Here is a 17,884-nt window from a genome sequence, read left to right as displayed (position 1 = left end):
CCATTCCAATATCCACAGTAGACTAAATACCAGTATTCCGATTTATTAAATACTGGAGGTTGTCCTTTCACTTTATATAGGTCTACTTCAACTGTCCATCGTCTCTATAGAAATGACTAAGACAGCTCATTCTCCTCTGGCTGCTTTCATAGTGCTCTTTCTCCCTTTTACGTGAAGACAGTGGTGGCATATATTCCATCTATAGGCAAAAGGCTGCAGTCTGCATATCATTTTCTCAATATGTAATTTAAATAATATGTTTACTAACTAGTATATTTGAAAAGAAAGGGGGGTATCATAATACTCTGTTTATAATTTATTTAGCTTGATGTTGAATTGAAAAAGTATTGTTAGCAATATGCATTTTATATTATACGAGCTTGATCTTGATCATGACAAGAAATAAAAATTTATTATTGGAAATAATTTTTTAGGGAATAGGAAAACTGCAAACGGCGGGGTATTGTTGGAAATAATGATTTAGTAGGGAAGTTTAAATTGCAAAGGGATAAATAAATAAAATTTCTTAATCTTAATTTTGTTTGGTAATCATGACAATTTTTATTTGGCTATCGTCGATGCCTTCACATTAGCTTACATGCACATATACCACCGGGAGACATTCTCGAATCCACATGCTCTGTACTTCTTACTGATTTTGACTGCTGATTTTGTTTATGTGTATTTTAACCACCTTTATTGTACGCTTTTGGTAGACATCTTCTGTTGTTTTGTTTTTTTTTTTTTACTGTAACTGGTGTGCAAAAAACCGCATTACCATACGAAAAATTATAATTTGGACAGGATCCCTGCATCTCATATTTCTTGAAACAGTGATTCGTTATTGGAAACCTAAATGCCCCCAACTTTAAAGCGAATACTATTAATTTCTGATTTAGAAATTGTATGACGCTTTCAGTGCTTTTAGACTCATAATTTTATTAAACATCTGCACCAAATTTGTTTACCTAGACTGTACGATTCACATTGGAGCGGTACCGAAAAGTGAAAGTAGTCTGCTTGCATGTACGCTTCTGGTCAGCGTCACAAAAAAGCTTGTTCATGTTTATTTAAAAATTAGGACATTAAACGAGTTGAATTTAATAATTTCATGATATATGATAAAAGCAAGGATAATTCAGCATGACAGGGTAGGTTAAGCTAAGTATTGGACTTTGATAAGAAAAATACAGAATCTTCATTTGAAAGTGATTCGTTAACGGGTGCGATTCGTTATTGGCAACCTCACTGTATAAGGTGTCCTCTGGTCCCCCTACTGATGTACATAAACGTGTCCTCTTGTTCCCCTACTGATGTACAGTTTAAGGTGACCTCTGCTCCCACCTTCTTATGTACTATATAAGATGACCTCTTGCTCATCCCTACTGATGTCCCCCTACTGATGTAAATTAAGTTGACCTTTGGTCCCCCTACTGATGTACAATATTACTTGTTCTCTGGTTACCTTACTGTTGTCCCCTACTGATGTATACTATAACGTTACATGGAATAAAATCATAGGGGAGACCACAGGTCACCTAACGCAATCCATAAATGTTAAACGCTTATATACAGGTGTCTCATTATATCGCGGTACTTAATTCTTTCGCATGAAAAAGTGTAATTTGATTTTTTAAATTTAACTTTCATCAAATGATATTAATAAAGCAAACTATGGCCTAACTTTTTAGTATCAAACTATTTCCCAAGCTTGCATCGTCGTAAGTTGTGGTCTATTTTAAAAACAGGAAGTCTCATTTACCTCCTAAATTGGAGAGTCTCATAGTATCGCGGTATGGGAAAACATGGAAACTTGAGGATGACATGGACTTCAGTTCTTATTTTTTATTTTACCATGTAATTTTACATAAGAAAATAAACAATTATACAAACTAAAGACTTTCAAAACATGAACTTTATATGGATTTTACTAGATTATAAACTCAATGGGCTAAAAATAATAAAAACGGAGATCGATTTCCGTAAAATTACGTTTTATTTGAATAATTTTTTTCCCGACGCATTTTCCATACTTTTTAATCATCACAAAAATTTACATTCAGATGACAGACTGATTTTTTTTTCAACAAAAAGCATATGAGCTATGTATCTGATTTTTTGGAATATACCGCGATACAATGAAACCCGCGATATAATGAGAATCGAGTATATATCATATATCGCATAAAATTGCAGTTAATGTTGCTCAGCACCCACCCTCCACCCCCTCTATCTTTTCTAATACCCATCAGATGGTTATTCCTTTTAAAAAGTTGTTTGTTTTACACTTTAAAGGCTTCACAGTATTACGATTTATTCTATTTTCACTTTACGTATGCAACGAACTACATTTTGTAGCGGAGTAAACAGGCCCGATAGTCGTGAACTGAGCAGGGGACCTCAGGTCCTAGTTCAGCGTACGTTTTATCCTTCTGCGCCTTGAACAGGATCACATAAGCCGGCAATAAGCCCGGCTAAAAATCAAATAAAAATCTGTTCCGGATTTCATAGTTCCTCTCTCTAAATTTTAGCAATAACGTACCCTCACATACTTCCTTTTTAGACTGCCAAGAAAAAACATTGTCACACGATTTCACAAATCTCTTGAAAGATGGTATGTATTGTCTCAAAAGCTCACAATTATACCATAGAAACAAAGTATTTCGAACGAAATAAAGATATGCTGTTGGTATTTTACGTATCTGAACGATTAACTTAATGTTAACTCTGTTTTAATATCGTCCAGGAAAAAGCACGTTTTTTAACAGGTTTGGCACAGCCTACCAAATGGTACTTTATCCCCCGTTTGGTAGATAATCTACCATATCGGTAACGAATTTTACTAACCAAATGGGGGACAAAATTGGTTGTGTTTAATTCCATAGAGAGGAGTGGAATTTCGCATAATTTTAAACCACGTGGAATAAAATATAGATATTTATCGGTGTTCTGGATGAAAAAAATCAAAAATTCTATGTGCATTTTTTTGCGCAGAGTCGTTCAAAAATTTGACAAAAAACGTAGCTTATGTAAACAAGTGCAATGTTTCTCCGTTTTTTACTTTAAAAGAAATTTCTCTCCTTCTCCAACGATGCTGCACCTGTCAATCATGTCGTTTACTTTCTATTTCGATTATCCGGGCAACCAATCAATTAGTGCAAACCAATCAAAATGATGATCTTTTTTTAAACCTAATTAAAAGTCGGATTTAACTACGGAGGCACATTTGTGTTAATTTTAAACTAGGAAATCGGAAGAAAAAAAAAGTTTTGCCTTTACTTCTTTTTATTTTGAACACAATGGCTTTGTTCTTCATAGAAATAGTAAATGCAGTTGGAGTATGACATAATTATTGTTTTAAAACGATGTACTTGGAACAAAAACAAGAATAATGGCAAAAGTCATTTTATACATCTTTTATTGAATATTATTTTTCGAATTTATTAAATTCTCCAGTAATATGCATTTTAAACCCCAAAAGGTCGCATGGAATCTGCAACTTCATCCTAAAACAAAAATGACAACAAATATTACGTACAACTCTGAAAAAAATTAACTTTATAGCAGGAAGTGCCCACCATACCGGTAAGGCATGAGGAGCTCGTGTTTAACAGGATTTTATGGAGATAAACATTGACGAAGATCCAAAAAGAGATTGAAAGTTAACTCATCAAGAGTTAAATCACTGTATAAAATTAGACTTTTATCCAACAAGACACAATAAAGATATTTTTTGATCGTTTGATCAAGAAGTTCGGCTGTTACAGACAACTATGGGTATTGTTTTTACCAAGTTACGCAGAAATTACACATAGAAATTCGACCGATTTATGTTAATTGTGCGAGGAATATGTTTACTAAAATCCCCCAATGCTTAAATAAATGCGCTTTTGTTTTATTTTAATAAAAATTGCAATAGAATAAAAAAGTCCCCCATTTGGTCAGTAAAATTTGTTACCGATATGGTAGATTATCTACCAAATGGGGGATAAAGTACCATTTGGTAGGCTGTGCCCAACCTGTTTAAAGACTATTACGTCTGATATCATGTCAAACTATCATATATTGTAATGTTCGCTTTAATATGTTAATCACTATCAAATTTGTCTAATTTACTTAATGGTTTGCTGGTGTTTTAGGCAATGGAATTGTAGATTCAGATAGGTAGGCCACAGGTAATAAATAATAAATTTTAAACCCCGTAGCACAGGGTCATATTATCCACTATGTTCTCTACTTCACATATAAAAATACACAAGGGAAGAATCGAAAGTAGCACACGATTTTTTAAAAAAGTCAAAAAACAACTTACTTGAGAAAAGTTACACAAATCCTGAAAGGAACTAGCGCAAATAATGTCCTAGTACTTATCCAGGCTAAAATATTCCAGATATATCCATCGAAAATAGCTTTTATCCAACTAAAACCCCAACTTTCTGCACAGTGTGAAACTCTTCGCCCAAGAAAAGATAACTCACGCGGATGACAATAGGGTAGTACCCGAGGCCTTCCGAGTGCCATTGGAAGACTTCGGGTACTACCCTATTGTCATCCGGGTGAGTTATCTTTTCTTGGGTGAAGAGTTTCACACTGTGCAGAAAGCTGGGGTTTTAGTTGGATAAAAGCTATTTTCGATGGATATATCTGGAATATTTTAGCCTGGATAAGTACTAGGACATTATTTGCGCTAGTTCCTTTCAGGATTTGTGTAACTTTTCTCAAGTAAGTTGTTTTTTGACTTTTTTAAAAAATCGTGTGCTACTTTCGATTCTTCCCTTGTGTATTTTTATATGTGAAGTAGAGAACAGAGTGGATAAGATGCCCCTGTGCCCGTAGTGTAATAATAACAAGGTGCCTAACTGCAGGTCTTTATTTCCTTTAGTCCATGTAAATAGTGTAAAAACTCTGATTTCCAAGTGTTTCAACCATGAAATGATATGTGTGAATCCCATACAGGGAACAAATGGTGGTAATGGAACTGCCATTTTTTTTTTTTTTTTGCTTAGCCAAATCAACATTAATATACATATTGAATTCTCATTTTAAGGAGCCAACCTGGGGCTTCCATTGCATAATACATTGCACATTAAAGTAAAATGAAGCATATATTTTACTGTTTTAAACAGCAAATAATTATAATATAATTAACTTCTGATCATCAGTTGCTTTAATTTGCCTACTTATTTATAAAATAATAGTTTTAAAACTTCATACAATTCATACATAATAAAAATTAATGTTATTAATTTGAAATACACTTCCAATAAATTACAATTACTGGGACTGTCATATTTTAGACAGTAAACAGTTTTTCATTGGAACGATTGAGTCTTTGGCACTAATGTTAAAGAATGGTACAATTGATTTCAAATTATGTTACTTCCATTTTGCAGAGGACATAGTGCACCAACAAACAAACACACACTCATTTGCGTTACTATATCTCCACCAACTCTGTCGTGAGGAGATAAAAATGTTCAGTAAGGAAAATCTTTCAGGGAGATACAGAAATTTACAAAGAGGCAAGTAAGGAATGAATTTTGCATGAGCACTTATCCACTTTCTGAATTCTTTCTTACAGCCTCAGAATGAACACATTGAACTTCACAGGAAGCGTCATGGATACAGACTTGATTATCATGAGAAAAAGTAAGTTATACTTCTCTACAGAGTACAGACTGAATGTTGAAAGCAAGCATGCTTTATATGGTGATGAAAACCTGAACATAAAAAAAGAAATGTGAAAAAAGCAGTTTATATCTAACGTAATATATGTATGTATGAAAAATTCTTACAGGAGAAAGAAAGAAGGAAGAAAGGCCCATGAGATGGCAGAAAAAGCCAAAAAGCTGAGGGGAATAAGGTATGTAAAATAAATAATAATAAAATGAATTGATGAAAATGAAATTCACATTTATATACATGTATATTGTTTACATTATTAATAGTGGTATAGATTTATATCCTTCCAATTCTGTTTATTCTAGGGCCAAATTGTACAATAAGAAACGACATGCAGAGAAGGTTCAAATGAAAAAGACGTAAGTTTATATGTTAATGACAGGTATACATGTATTTTAACATATTTCTTTAAATTGTTTTAGTTTAAAGACTTCTGTAAATAGCATCTACCTCATTTAAAATTGATATTAGTACACATGTATTTCAATCTGGTAATGAAAAAATGTTTTTTGCACATCTTTTGACAGTGGAAGTTCAACTTGAAAAAAAACTTGTATGGTAAAATAAATTATGGACAAAATATTGAATAGAAATAATATCTTTTTCATTCACTAAACATTAGAATAAAGATGCACGAAGAAAGAAAAACGAAACAAAAGAATAATGATGAAGTACCAGAGGGAGCCGTTCCAGCATACTTACTTGACAGAGAAGGCCAAAGTAGAGCTAAAGTCTTGTCCAACATGATTAAACAGAAAAGAAAGGAAAAAGCCGTAAGTAATTACACAGAACAACATCAATAGGTCTGCCTACACAAAGATGGAAATAAAGTATTATAAAATACCTGCTAGACAAAGCTCCAGGACTGGGGGCCATAAAACTTAGATGAGCTCACTTTTGATCTATTTAAGTCTCACTTTTCCACTATATACTCCTTTGCTAAACGTGAGACTGAGATCAAAAGTGAGCTCGTCTAAGTTTTATGGCCCCCAGGCCAGGCCCAAAGTATAAACAAAGTCTTGACTTACATGTATATGATTATTTAGAAACAAAAAGAACAAGATGTGTTTGTGAAACACTATGCGCCAGCAGCAACAAAGTTCCAAAAAGTTATTTTTAGCATATAGGTCACAGTCAAGGTCAAAAGGTCATTGACCTTGGTGTTATTTGAAAGAACTTAATTAGTGGAATAAGCTTATCAAATAAGAAGTCTCTATTTCTCATGCTTCGAAAGCTATAGTGAAGGTTAAAGTTGACAACAGACAGACAAACACCTAAACAGGCAGGACAAAAACAATGTACGCCCCTGATCTATCTATCAGGGTGCATAAAAAGCTGTATAAAGCTAAAACATGTCTCACAGAGAGGGCCTTGGTAGGATTTTAGTACTTTCTATCATGATTGAATAGAGAATGTGTAGAAAGAGATAACCAGTATAAAAAAAAATTTGGTGACTATTAAATTCGTTTTATTTATACATATATACTGGAAACCATATTTTTCTTCAAACCACAAATGACTTGCTTGTGTTTTTATTGATATCTTTTAAAATTGAATATTAATAATTTTTTCTTTGCAGTTGGTATTGTATTATATGCTCTTTATGTTGTCTGGTTTATAGGGTAAATGGGATGTTCCTTTGCCCAAAGTACGGGGTATGAGTGAAGCGGAGGTGTTCAAAGTTGTCAAGAGTGGCAAAACAAAACGTGAGTAATTCTGTTACAGATTTAATATCAACAGTATATTGATTAAATTTTGATGTTCCAGAGAATTTTACTCTTGACTGTTTGTGATTTACAGGGAAAGGATGGAAAAGAATGGTCACCAAAGTGTGTTATGTGGGGGAAGGATTCACAAGAAAACCTCCCAAATTTGAGAGATTTATTCGACCAATGGTGAGTTGTCACTTGTGAAATTATTTCACAAAAATGACAAATAGGAAAAGATGGATTGTCAAAATTATCAAGACTGACAGAGACATCCAAGAATGACTGACTAAGCCTTTAACACATCTGTCACTTTCAGTTTAGTTTTATCTGAATAATTTTCGCTCAGGACACAAAGTTTCAAAAGTTTACTGGGGTGAATGTTAATTATATATGAACATTTTTTCAGGGTCTACGATTTAACAAAGCACATGTAACACATCCAGAACTTAAAGCCACATTTTGTCTTCCCATCATCGGTGTGAAGAAAAATCCCACATCAACCATGTACACAAGCTTAGGAGTCATCACAAAGGGAACCATCATAGAGGTAAAAATAAATGCATGATTGTATTTGTTAAATCTGATATATGCTGACAAAACCTTAAGCCATTTTTGTAGTCCAAAAAATTTTCAACAGCATGTAATTTTAATCAACCAATAAGGACAAAAGAATATCTGAAATGACTGGATCCCAACCTTCCAAGTTTACATGAATGGTTGTTTAATTTCAGGTTAATATTAGCGAATTGGGTCTTGTTACGCAAGCTGGTAAAGTAATTTGGGGTAAGTGATGCTTTTTATGCTTCAATTTTGTGTTTAATCATGACATTTCTGTTGTGTATCTGGCATTTCGATTGGAGTGTATTCTTTCAAACAAGATTTGCGATAATCAACTGCAACAACATTTTTGTCATTGTACCAGTGTTTAGGAATATGGGAATGAGAAATGTACTAATGTATATTGATGAAAGACATCATTCTTTATTTTTAAATTATATAACATACGCAGCACAGTTAAGGTTACAGTAAGGAGACAGGGCCTAATTTGTACGGGAAATGTTTACTATGACGTCATACATAATATAAGGTCTACCCCGGTAATAATGAAATTATTTGTTATATCAAACAGCTGGATAGCTGTATACTGTAGATCACTAAATTTTCGCGACACCTTATTTTTGCAAGATAGTCATTGACTCTTACTAAGCGAGACAAAATTTTCACGAATTGTGGTTATTGCTCTATATAATCTTAAGGAATACTATTATACGCGAGAATTAAATTTTCGCGAGCTTACTGTCTCGCGTAATTACGCGAAAAATAAGGTAATAATAATAAAAGTTATTTACAGTACTACATACAAACTTACTATTACATGCAGTTTCGTCGTTTGTTAAATCCCACACAACAGTATAAATGATGCATTGATCGCAATGCATTTGTCAATGTGACGTCATCTCGCAAAAATGAAGTCCTAAATAGAATCGCCCATCCTAATAAAGTTTGTATTTCTTATCTTAAAAAATCGCCAATATTTCCTGTAACCTTTACAGTGCTGCGTAAGTTTTTTAGCTCACCTGAGCCAAAGGCTCAAGTGAGCTTTTCTGATCACATTTTGTCCGTCGTCCATCCGTCTGTCTGTCTGTCTGTAAACTTTTCACATTTTCAACCTTTTCTCAAGAACCACTGGGCCAATTTTGACCAAACTTGGTACAAAGCATCCTTGGGTGAAGGGGAATTTAAATTGTTAAAATAAAGGGACATATCCCCTCGCAAGGGGAGATAATCATGAAAAGACAAAAATAGGGTTGGGTCATTAAAAAATCTTCTTCTCAAGAACCACTGGGCCAGTAAAGCTGAAACTTATGTGGAAGCATCCTGGGATAGTGTAGATCCTAAATTGTTCAAATCATGACCCCGGGGGGAAGGGCGGGGACGCAATGGGGAATCAAAGTTTTATATAGAAATATATAGGAAAAATCTTTGAAAATCTTCTTCTCAAGAACCACTGGGCCAGAAAAGCTGAAACATATGTGCCCATGGAAGGATCATGGGGTAGTGTAGATTTCAAAATATCTAAATTATGATCAGTGGAGTAGGGTTGGGATGCATTATGTATATCAAGGGGGAAATCTGGTAAAGAACAGAATGGTCAAAACTTCTCAGGTGAGCGATGTGGCCCATGGGCCTCTTGTTCCTTATAATTTTCTTACTTTTGTGTTTGAAATGCTTCCCAGAGCTCGAGAAAGTAATATTAAATATTTGGATTTTATGATAGCTTGTTTAATTTTTTAATTTTATTTCAGGTAAATATGCTCAGGTGACAAATAATCCAGAAAATGATGGATGCATCAATGCTGTACTACTAGTGTAATAAAAAAAGCAATGTTAATAAAAATCTTGGCAGTCAGTATTAACTGTGGCTTATATATTTGAAACAATGAGTTCATTAAAGAGATACTATTTGATAATTTATAAGAAAGAAACTGGCTCGAACATGTGTGTGTGTGCATGACTGCACTCAAAACATTGAGCTAGAGCTAATAAAAACAAGCTAATTCAGAGAATTCGTGTCCCCCGCTTAGGGAAAAAGTCGGCTCCCCCTGACTGAATTTGTAGAATTATTAAATGTATACATGTATACTGAAGGAAATAAAATACATGTATGTCAATATGCATATAAAGATTTGATTGCTTATTCTTTATTATGTGTATAGAAGATTTTTTTATATGGAATATTTATCACACTGTAATGATGATTTTATAACCTCATAAATTTTATCATTTCACATGCTGAATACTATCATTTAGTAAAAAAAAAGTATTTAAAAAAAAGAAAAAAAAGAAAGGTTCGACCGAGATTCGATCCCGGGACCTCTCACATTTGAAGCGAGAGACATAACCACTAGACTACGGAGTCGCTTTACATGGAGTGAAGTATATGCAGAACTGAAGTCACATACATGTATATATTCATGTTTTCATGTTCGGTATTCTCAAAATTTTACACAATCCATGGTGTTTGATTTATTTAGCCTTTATTAAACAGTTATAATAGATGTAATAAGAACATAAAGTCCGCCGAGAACCTGTTTTATACGCAATAACTCTCCTCATGCCCCTGCGCTAAAAATAGCGACATGTAATACTATAAATACTAATAAAACAAACGGGGCGGGGCACTTTGAGAGGGGCGAGAGACGTCCCAGGGAGTTTTGGTATAAAATTACATTGCATAAGCTCAAAATCTTCTTGAAATATCGCCCGGAAATGATAGTGTTACACACAGACAGAATGTATAAATTTACGACCTTGAACTTTGACCTTTTGACCTCAAAATCAATAGGGTTCTTCTTTAGGCCACAGGGAGTTGTTATGTAAAATTTCATTGCGATAGCTCAAATGGTTCTAGAGATATCGTGTGGAAACGAAAGTGTTTTAACAGACAGAATTTGCTTATTTATGACCTTGACCTTTGACCTTTTGACCTCAAAATCAATAGGGGTCTTCTTTAGTCCATAGGGAGTTGCTATGCTAAATTTCATTGCAAAAGCTCAAAGGGTTCTCGAGATATCGTGTGGAAACGAAAGCGTTACAGACAGACAGACAGAAAGACGGACGGACGGACGGACGCACGGACGGACAAACCCAAATTAATATCCCCCACTTTTCAAGCGGGGGACAATATTGCAGTATATGCTAGAAATATGTCACAAATGAATTTGAAATACGTACTCAGTAGTAGCAAACCTAGATGTATTCTGGTCAAAAGTGATTGAGATGAAAATTATGGTTTAAAATGTAAATATTTGGAGTCAAATACATGAAGCTAAGTAAACTCAAGGATTTCTTCTTGGATAGAGGACTATCACATAATTTACAAAAGTTATTTCTCTTTGAGGGGTCAACATACATGTTTTCCAACTTTAACATTACCAACTTCCTGAGGCAATCAAATCTGTATGAATACATGTATCTTCTTATGTTTTTCACGTTGTGCCTAATTCTGGCAATACAAGTCCAGATCAAAATTGTATGATAGCATTTCAAGTTGGAAAAAATTATTTACAGGAAACTTATAAATGACAAACTGAGAAAAATGAGCATTAAGCTGACAACAGGAGATAACTTTTGGAATCTGAAATTTGTTTATCAGATGTGAAGATGCTTGAATGATTTCTTACAAAAAAATTACATTTCAACCCTATATATGAAAGTTATAGCTGAAAGTCAAAATAAAGATATGAGAATCTCTTTATTTTTTAAAAATAACAATCTTGCATTAATATATCACAGTTAGGGTTGATTTTCAAAAAAAAAAAAAACAATGTGGCAATGTTTATCATATCCTCTGCCAAATCCAGGAACCCTACCATATCTAGGAACCCTTTACATCCAGTTTGAAGTTTATTCTAAAAGAGAATGAAATGCAGTATTTATAAATGTTCCTCCTTGAACACTGTAGTCTACTTCAGTATATTACATGTCTATTTAAACATGACACAATATAGTATCCTGATTCCTCTTTTCACTTTTGTTCTCAAATAATTCCTTGTGAAATATTGAACCACAAAGGCACAGGAATGGATGAGTTATGAAATTGAAATGGATTCAAGCTATAGTGTCAAATGTAGATGTTACATCACAAATCTGCTCCGTTATACAAACATTGGTGACGTCAAGGTCATTCATCCATCGACTAGTTTTTTTTAAAGTATAGGATCGATGGAGCAAGCGGAAGGATGATTTATCACACAGTATATCGAACACGTATTTTTGAGTCAAAAACACGAACAAGCACCGTCTCGAATGATGTTTGTAACAGAGTTATATGTTCACCGACTTGCTGGTGTGCTGTTTTGTTTTTGGCCAGCCGCATCCTGTGCTTGGATTTTCCAAACATGGGGCAACCACACATAAAATGCTCCAATAAAATTCCAAGCGAGGAAAGCAATAATTACTCGTCTTTTTGTTCGAAAAAATGGTCTTCTTGGTTTTAACATTGCACTGATTTTTTTCTTCTGTTCCCTTCTGTTGCTGTTTGAAATTTATCGTACTTCGATTCCGATGTAATAAAATTCAATGTAAAAATTATTGTCTCTCGATTCCGATGTTTAATATATGTACATCTCCCATTCCGAGTTCGTTCCTCTCTGACTTAACTGAGGGTAAGAGTGCCACCTTCCACACACAAGGACGAGTATCCCTCTTGATAAATTATTTATGCATTTTGTTTTTAGTTTTAATTGGGTAGAGAAAATAAAGAAATGAGTTGAGGGGCTTAAATTTCTACCTGTATTCTCCCTTTTCTCGGCGAATAAAAGAAATCAATACTAGTAATATCAGGGGCCTTTATGCTAGTAGTTAGTATATAGGTCCCTGATACTATCAGTTTTGCACAAATTTTGTCAAAGAGAAAAGTTTTAAAAGTGCTTAAAAAGCCACATACCAATCATTTATAGTTGACTTTACGGGCAATAAAGTGAAGTGAATTTTCTGCAATCTATAACGTATAATTTTAATCAAGGGAGTTTATCACTCGTAGACACGACTATAAAGGGTTGGGAGATAAAATATACGGATTAGTTACATTAAATAATGTGCTTAGAATAAGGGAGTGAAAGGTAGTTGACTGACCAAAGCTAGAAAGTGGAGAAATTCTCCCCAAAAGTGCGCAAAAATATTGCGCCGTTGCACCCTTTCGCATTACGGGATCTGTAGCATTATGGTAAAAGACAAATATATAAAACTATAACGCGATATACCGGCAGATCTGAAGCTAGTCACCAGGAATACACATGTGAAATATGAGAGTCATAGCTTCTCTTAATCAAAAGTTATGAGCAAGGTTAATTAAAGTTTTTATGACACACCGACGGACAGACGAATGGGATTTAATTTCCCTTCGAAAGCGGGGTACAAATCAAAGTACTCAGAAGTACAGAGAGCCGGGCTCATTTGCAGAGTAGAATGGATTTCTTACATGAATCACGTTTATATTCTGATGAAAAAATTATTTTAAACCTATCAATATAAATGTTAAGACACTGACAGTGAGTTTTTCAGTCCTAATACCACGGTCCAATTTTGTCAGAATCAGAATTAATCTGGTACCGCAGCTGAATGTAAACAAACAGGCCAGTCTGGTTCCCTCTCCTGCTTTACCTCGTATGTGTAGAGAACTACGGTAACACTGATTATCAAAAATCCTTACGCTAATGAACTATGTTCTTTGACTTATGAAGTTTTCAAAGTCATTACTACTAATGTTTATTTTATATAGATAAAACTTCGTTTTATTTTTGTTGCTTTATTTAACGTTTGTATTATCTCAAAAGCGGTTGAGAGTAAGAGCTATATTTTTGCACGTAACTTTAAAATGGCGACTATGGGGTCAACATCCTGCCTTGAACAGGATCACATAAGCTGGTGTAACGTTGAATATTGACCCGAGTTGAAAATTGACCCGAGGGTCATTTTTCAACGTTGAATATTGAACCGGGGTCATTTTTCAACGTTGAATATTGAGACCAAAAGTCGTTGAATTTATAAGCGGGGTCATTTTTCAACAGCTTGATATTTTTTTTCTTACACCTGATGACGTCAACAAGTTGAAAATTGACCCTGTTGAATATTGACCCCACCTCAAAGTTTGAACATTTTTTTTAGCTGGGAAGTTGTTTTACGGGATTTATCAGTATCACTTTATTTATATTTCGGTTTCATTTTTTTTCCCTTTTCAAGAATAATAGAAATAAACATACAGTATCATCGCGTGTATACATGTACATTTTGAACAGTGCACGGTTTTAGTTATCTTCAAGCATGACATCTTTATTTTTGACAATACTTTCCAAAATCCATGGCATCCATAAACAACTACAAAACAACGAATAGGGCATAAAACAAAAATCTTAAAAATCTGCAATCTAGAAAGTAGCCCTATATATACAGTATATATTGATCAGGTTGGTGGAACATCCCATCCCATCTAGTCAAATTCAGTATAAAAATAACAAAATTTATAGCCTAAAAATTAGAATGAAACACATCGACCAAAATGATTCCAATGATAGGTTATATTTGTGAAAAGAGCAATATAGCGACCATAGCATGTAAGTAATGCTGACTTTAAATAAATTGTTGAAATCCCTGTAACAATTAACTTATTTGTCGGTAGACTGTCTTGTCTTGATCGCTTTCGGACCATAACCTTGAGAATGAGATTATTCTTATTCTAAAACATTCTTATTCTATAGAATGTGATATCTATTTGATTACTTGTTATTTCTATTCCATTATTTGAAATTTGTATTCGATAAATTGCTATTCCAATTACAGGAAATGTGACAATATGATTCATATATCAAAAAATTGGCATATTTTTTTTTTTCTCGAAAACACGCGTTTCCTATTCGATGTCATTAATACATTTTGTATTTAAAACAATCGGTTGCTAGTCGCCAATTTTGTCATTCCTATTCGATAATTTTTTTATTCAATAATTATTTGGTTCATATGCAATAAAGTTGTTGTTCGAAAACATACTAGCATCCATTTCTATTCGAAAACAATACGATTCCTATTCGATAAACTTCTCATCTTATTACATAATTCTATCTCTATGATCTCCTATGCGATGTTTTTTTTTCTTTTTCAATAATTGCCATGATTGCATTCTGGGAAATATGGCAAATTAAACTAGAATTGGTTGTAAACTTAATTAAATAGGAATGTAAAGTTTCACATTATTATCGAATGTAAATCATTTTATCACATAGATTGACAAAACAAAATTTGAAACTTTTGGGGAAAAGGCACAAGTTTTCTCTCTTCAAGACTTAGAGACTAGGGATCAGCATAAATTAAGCTGTTGCTGTTTAATATTAAATAAATGTGTTTCGTTTTATACATTGGTGGAGTAATTATAGAGGATTTAGTTATTCAGAATGCTAATTTAATTATTTGATTATGTCTCGTATCAATTTTTGACAAAGATATCCAATATGTTTTAATATAAAGTACATGTAGATCCTAATTAAAGACTTCAAGGCATTGTTACGTCTCATCAATTACGGAACATTAAAAAATATTAATACAAGTTGTAGTAATTTTTTTTCAGAAACATCAAGTCATATTCTATATTATCTTTAATTGAGAAATCAATACTATTTCTGTTTTTACAAAAAATTATCTCCATTTTAACACTTGTTCTATGAGAAAACCAGGCGGGGGGGGGGGGGGGGGAGGGGGGGGATCGATGTCACTCACTTTAATGAAATTTTCTAAAAGGACTCCTGCAATATAGCATATGATCACAAGAAAAAAACATGAAGTCAATATGCATTTCAGATTCTATAAATAGTAACGTCTTTATGCTGTTATATACTTAATCATATGATCAAGTCAGAGAGCTTAGAATAAAAGGTGATATCACCTTTTCGTGCTAAATAGGTGCTATCACCTATTTGAATAAGTGGTATCACCTATTAGAAAAGGTGATATTACCTATTTGAGTTTCTTACAACAGTCATTAATGAATGATCCCTATAATACATGTATATAGATTACCACTGGAACCAAGAAAATTCGGACTACCCAGTTTTCATGCGTTTTCTACGATTGTCTTGTTGTTTGCATGATATATAAGTGAAATGAATTAAATTGTAAGCAAAAAAAAAAACTACAGCTGTTCGACGGGAAAAGATGATATCACCCAATCGAATAGGCGATATCACCAATTCGAATAAGTGATATCACCTTTTCGAATTGGTGATATCACAAATTCAAATTAAATATGTGATATCATCTATTGGAACAGGTGATATCACTTATTCAAATAGGGGATATTACTTTTTCCAGTAAATACCAAAACGGGGCCTCATACCTATGAATTAAGTCACAGTAGTGAAAACCCAATCATAAATATGTGTTTTTGTGCTGTTGAATTTTGAACCGGTTTCATGATCAAAATTCCACGACCCGGCTCAGTTTTCAACGGATTAGGGTCTAAATTCAACACCTTTGGTATCAGTATTCAACGTTGAAAAATGACCCTCGGGTCAATTTTCAACCCGGGTCCAAATTCAACGTTACACCGGCAATTGCTCTTTGAGCAATAAGCCCGGCTAAAAATAGGCTGCATTTCATTTCCGGAAATTTTGGTAATTATCAACTTTTCATTTCCGACATTTTATAGTTTTCATTTCCGACATTTTTTGTTTTCATTTCCGATATTTTTCAAATACATAATTATGTAGTACTTTTAGTAACAGATCTGAAGACTTTACTTATGAAAATTTTAAAGAAAAGAAAATCATAAATAAATCACTAAAATCCTATGTCTGAGTTTTGTAAATCTATCAATGACTTAGACATATGTGTGGTGCTGTCACTAACATTAAATTTAGTGCACATTAGATGTAGTGAAAAAGTTTATGCTCATTGAACTCTTTTACCTAGACTTAGTTCTAAATGTATGCATATATGTGTAAATGTTTTTTTTTCTTCATTTTTTTTATCAATATTTTGCAATAAATACTTTTAAATTCCATTTTTACTTTCTAAAATAACATTGAATTGCCGCACAGGTAAATTCCGGAAATGAAAACAAAATTATGTCGGAAATGAAAACAAAAAATGTCGGAAAGGAAATAAAAAAATGTCGGAAATGCTATGCATATTATAACGTATAGATAACGACACAGGCTTTTTGACGCAGTCCCACAGGCAAGCTCAGTTCGGAAATGTTCAACAATCTAATTAAAATTAGATCCTTTACGCTCAGGACTGTGTCTCCGCATAGCAAAATACAGGATCTGTTTTAATTAGATTGGGAAATTTTTAACTCATAATATCAAGTCATGATTATGATAGAAGCACTTGTTTCAGAAATATTTTTTTTTAAACTTTTTAATTTTTTAGTAAAAAAAGGGGCATTTGTTAGCAAGTGTTATGGGCTACAAAAAATTTCCGAAACAAGTGGCTGTTCTCAGTCCTCTTGGCAAAGGATATTAATCTATTTTTGTACCATATTCTTTCAAGATCTCCGCATATCGGGTCTTAACATATCCCTGCTCGTAAATGCTGCATTTTTCTCACCTTTTTCACCACAAGCAATTGTTTCTGTAATGCTTTAATTAAAGATATTTTCAAAACATAACAGAAACAAGTGCAGGCCTGTGCTTTTCACATATTATCATGTTGAAATCACAGGCGCTTTACGTTTCAAACCTTTCTCTTTATTGATTAAAATATCCCAGTACTAAAGCATGAGTATTTTTATATGCGAAGAGAAAGATTTTTAAAACGTCAAGCGTCTCTGATAAAGTACCTGCAATCGCAACGTTTACATTTTTTCATTATGACGTCATTTATCAGTAGTTTAAATAGTGCACCGTAAATAATGGTTAATGTAAAGCCATCACCTGGCTGCGATGTTTTCACATATATGATAATAACACATGCCATTATCATTTGTCTACATCTCCTTT

At 33.4% G+C, this 17,884-nt stretch overlaps 2 protein-coding genes across 4 annotated transcripts in view; both read left to right on the top strand.

The window, feature by feature from the left end:
- Positions 1-17,884, top strand: part of LOC134278812 (uncharacterized) — a 108,199-nt gene that overhangs the window by 76,250 nt on the left and 14,065 nt on the right. The gene's annotated exons all lie outside the window — the stretch shown is intronic.
- On the top strand, positions 2,516-9,801 carry LOC134278795 (ribosome biogenesis protein NSA2 homolog). The gene is made up of 10 exons (XM_062761078.1): positions 2,516-2,614; positions 5,582-5,649; positions 5,798-5,863; positions 5,988-6,041; positions 6,305-6,455; positions 7,304-7,388; positions 7,483-7,577; positions 7,798-7,938; positions 8,123-8,174; positions 9,698-9,801. Exons 1-10 carry the CDS (start codon positions 2,612-2,614, stop codon positions 9,763-9,765), a joined length of 783 nt encoding a protein of 260 aa, XP_062617062.1. The 5' UTR covers positions 2,516-2,611; the 3' UTR covers positions 9,766-9,801.

The sequence above is a fragment of the Saccostrea cucullata genome, unplaced genomic scaffold (assembly GCF_032062105.1).
Source record: "Saccostrea cucullata isolate Sc308-1 unplaced genomic scaffold, CSIRO_AGI_Scuc_v1 ctg491, whole genome shotgun sequence".
In the NCBI taxonomy this organism is placed as follows: domain Eukaryota; kingdom Metazoa; phylum Mollusca; class Bivalvia; order Ostreida; family Ostreidae; genus Saccostrea; species Saccostrea cuccullata.
Note: the sequence above shows the minus strand (reverse complement) of the source record. Positions and strands in the feature narration are given on the sequence as shown.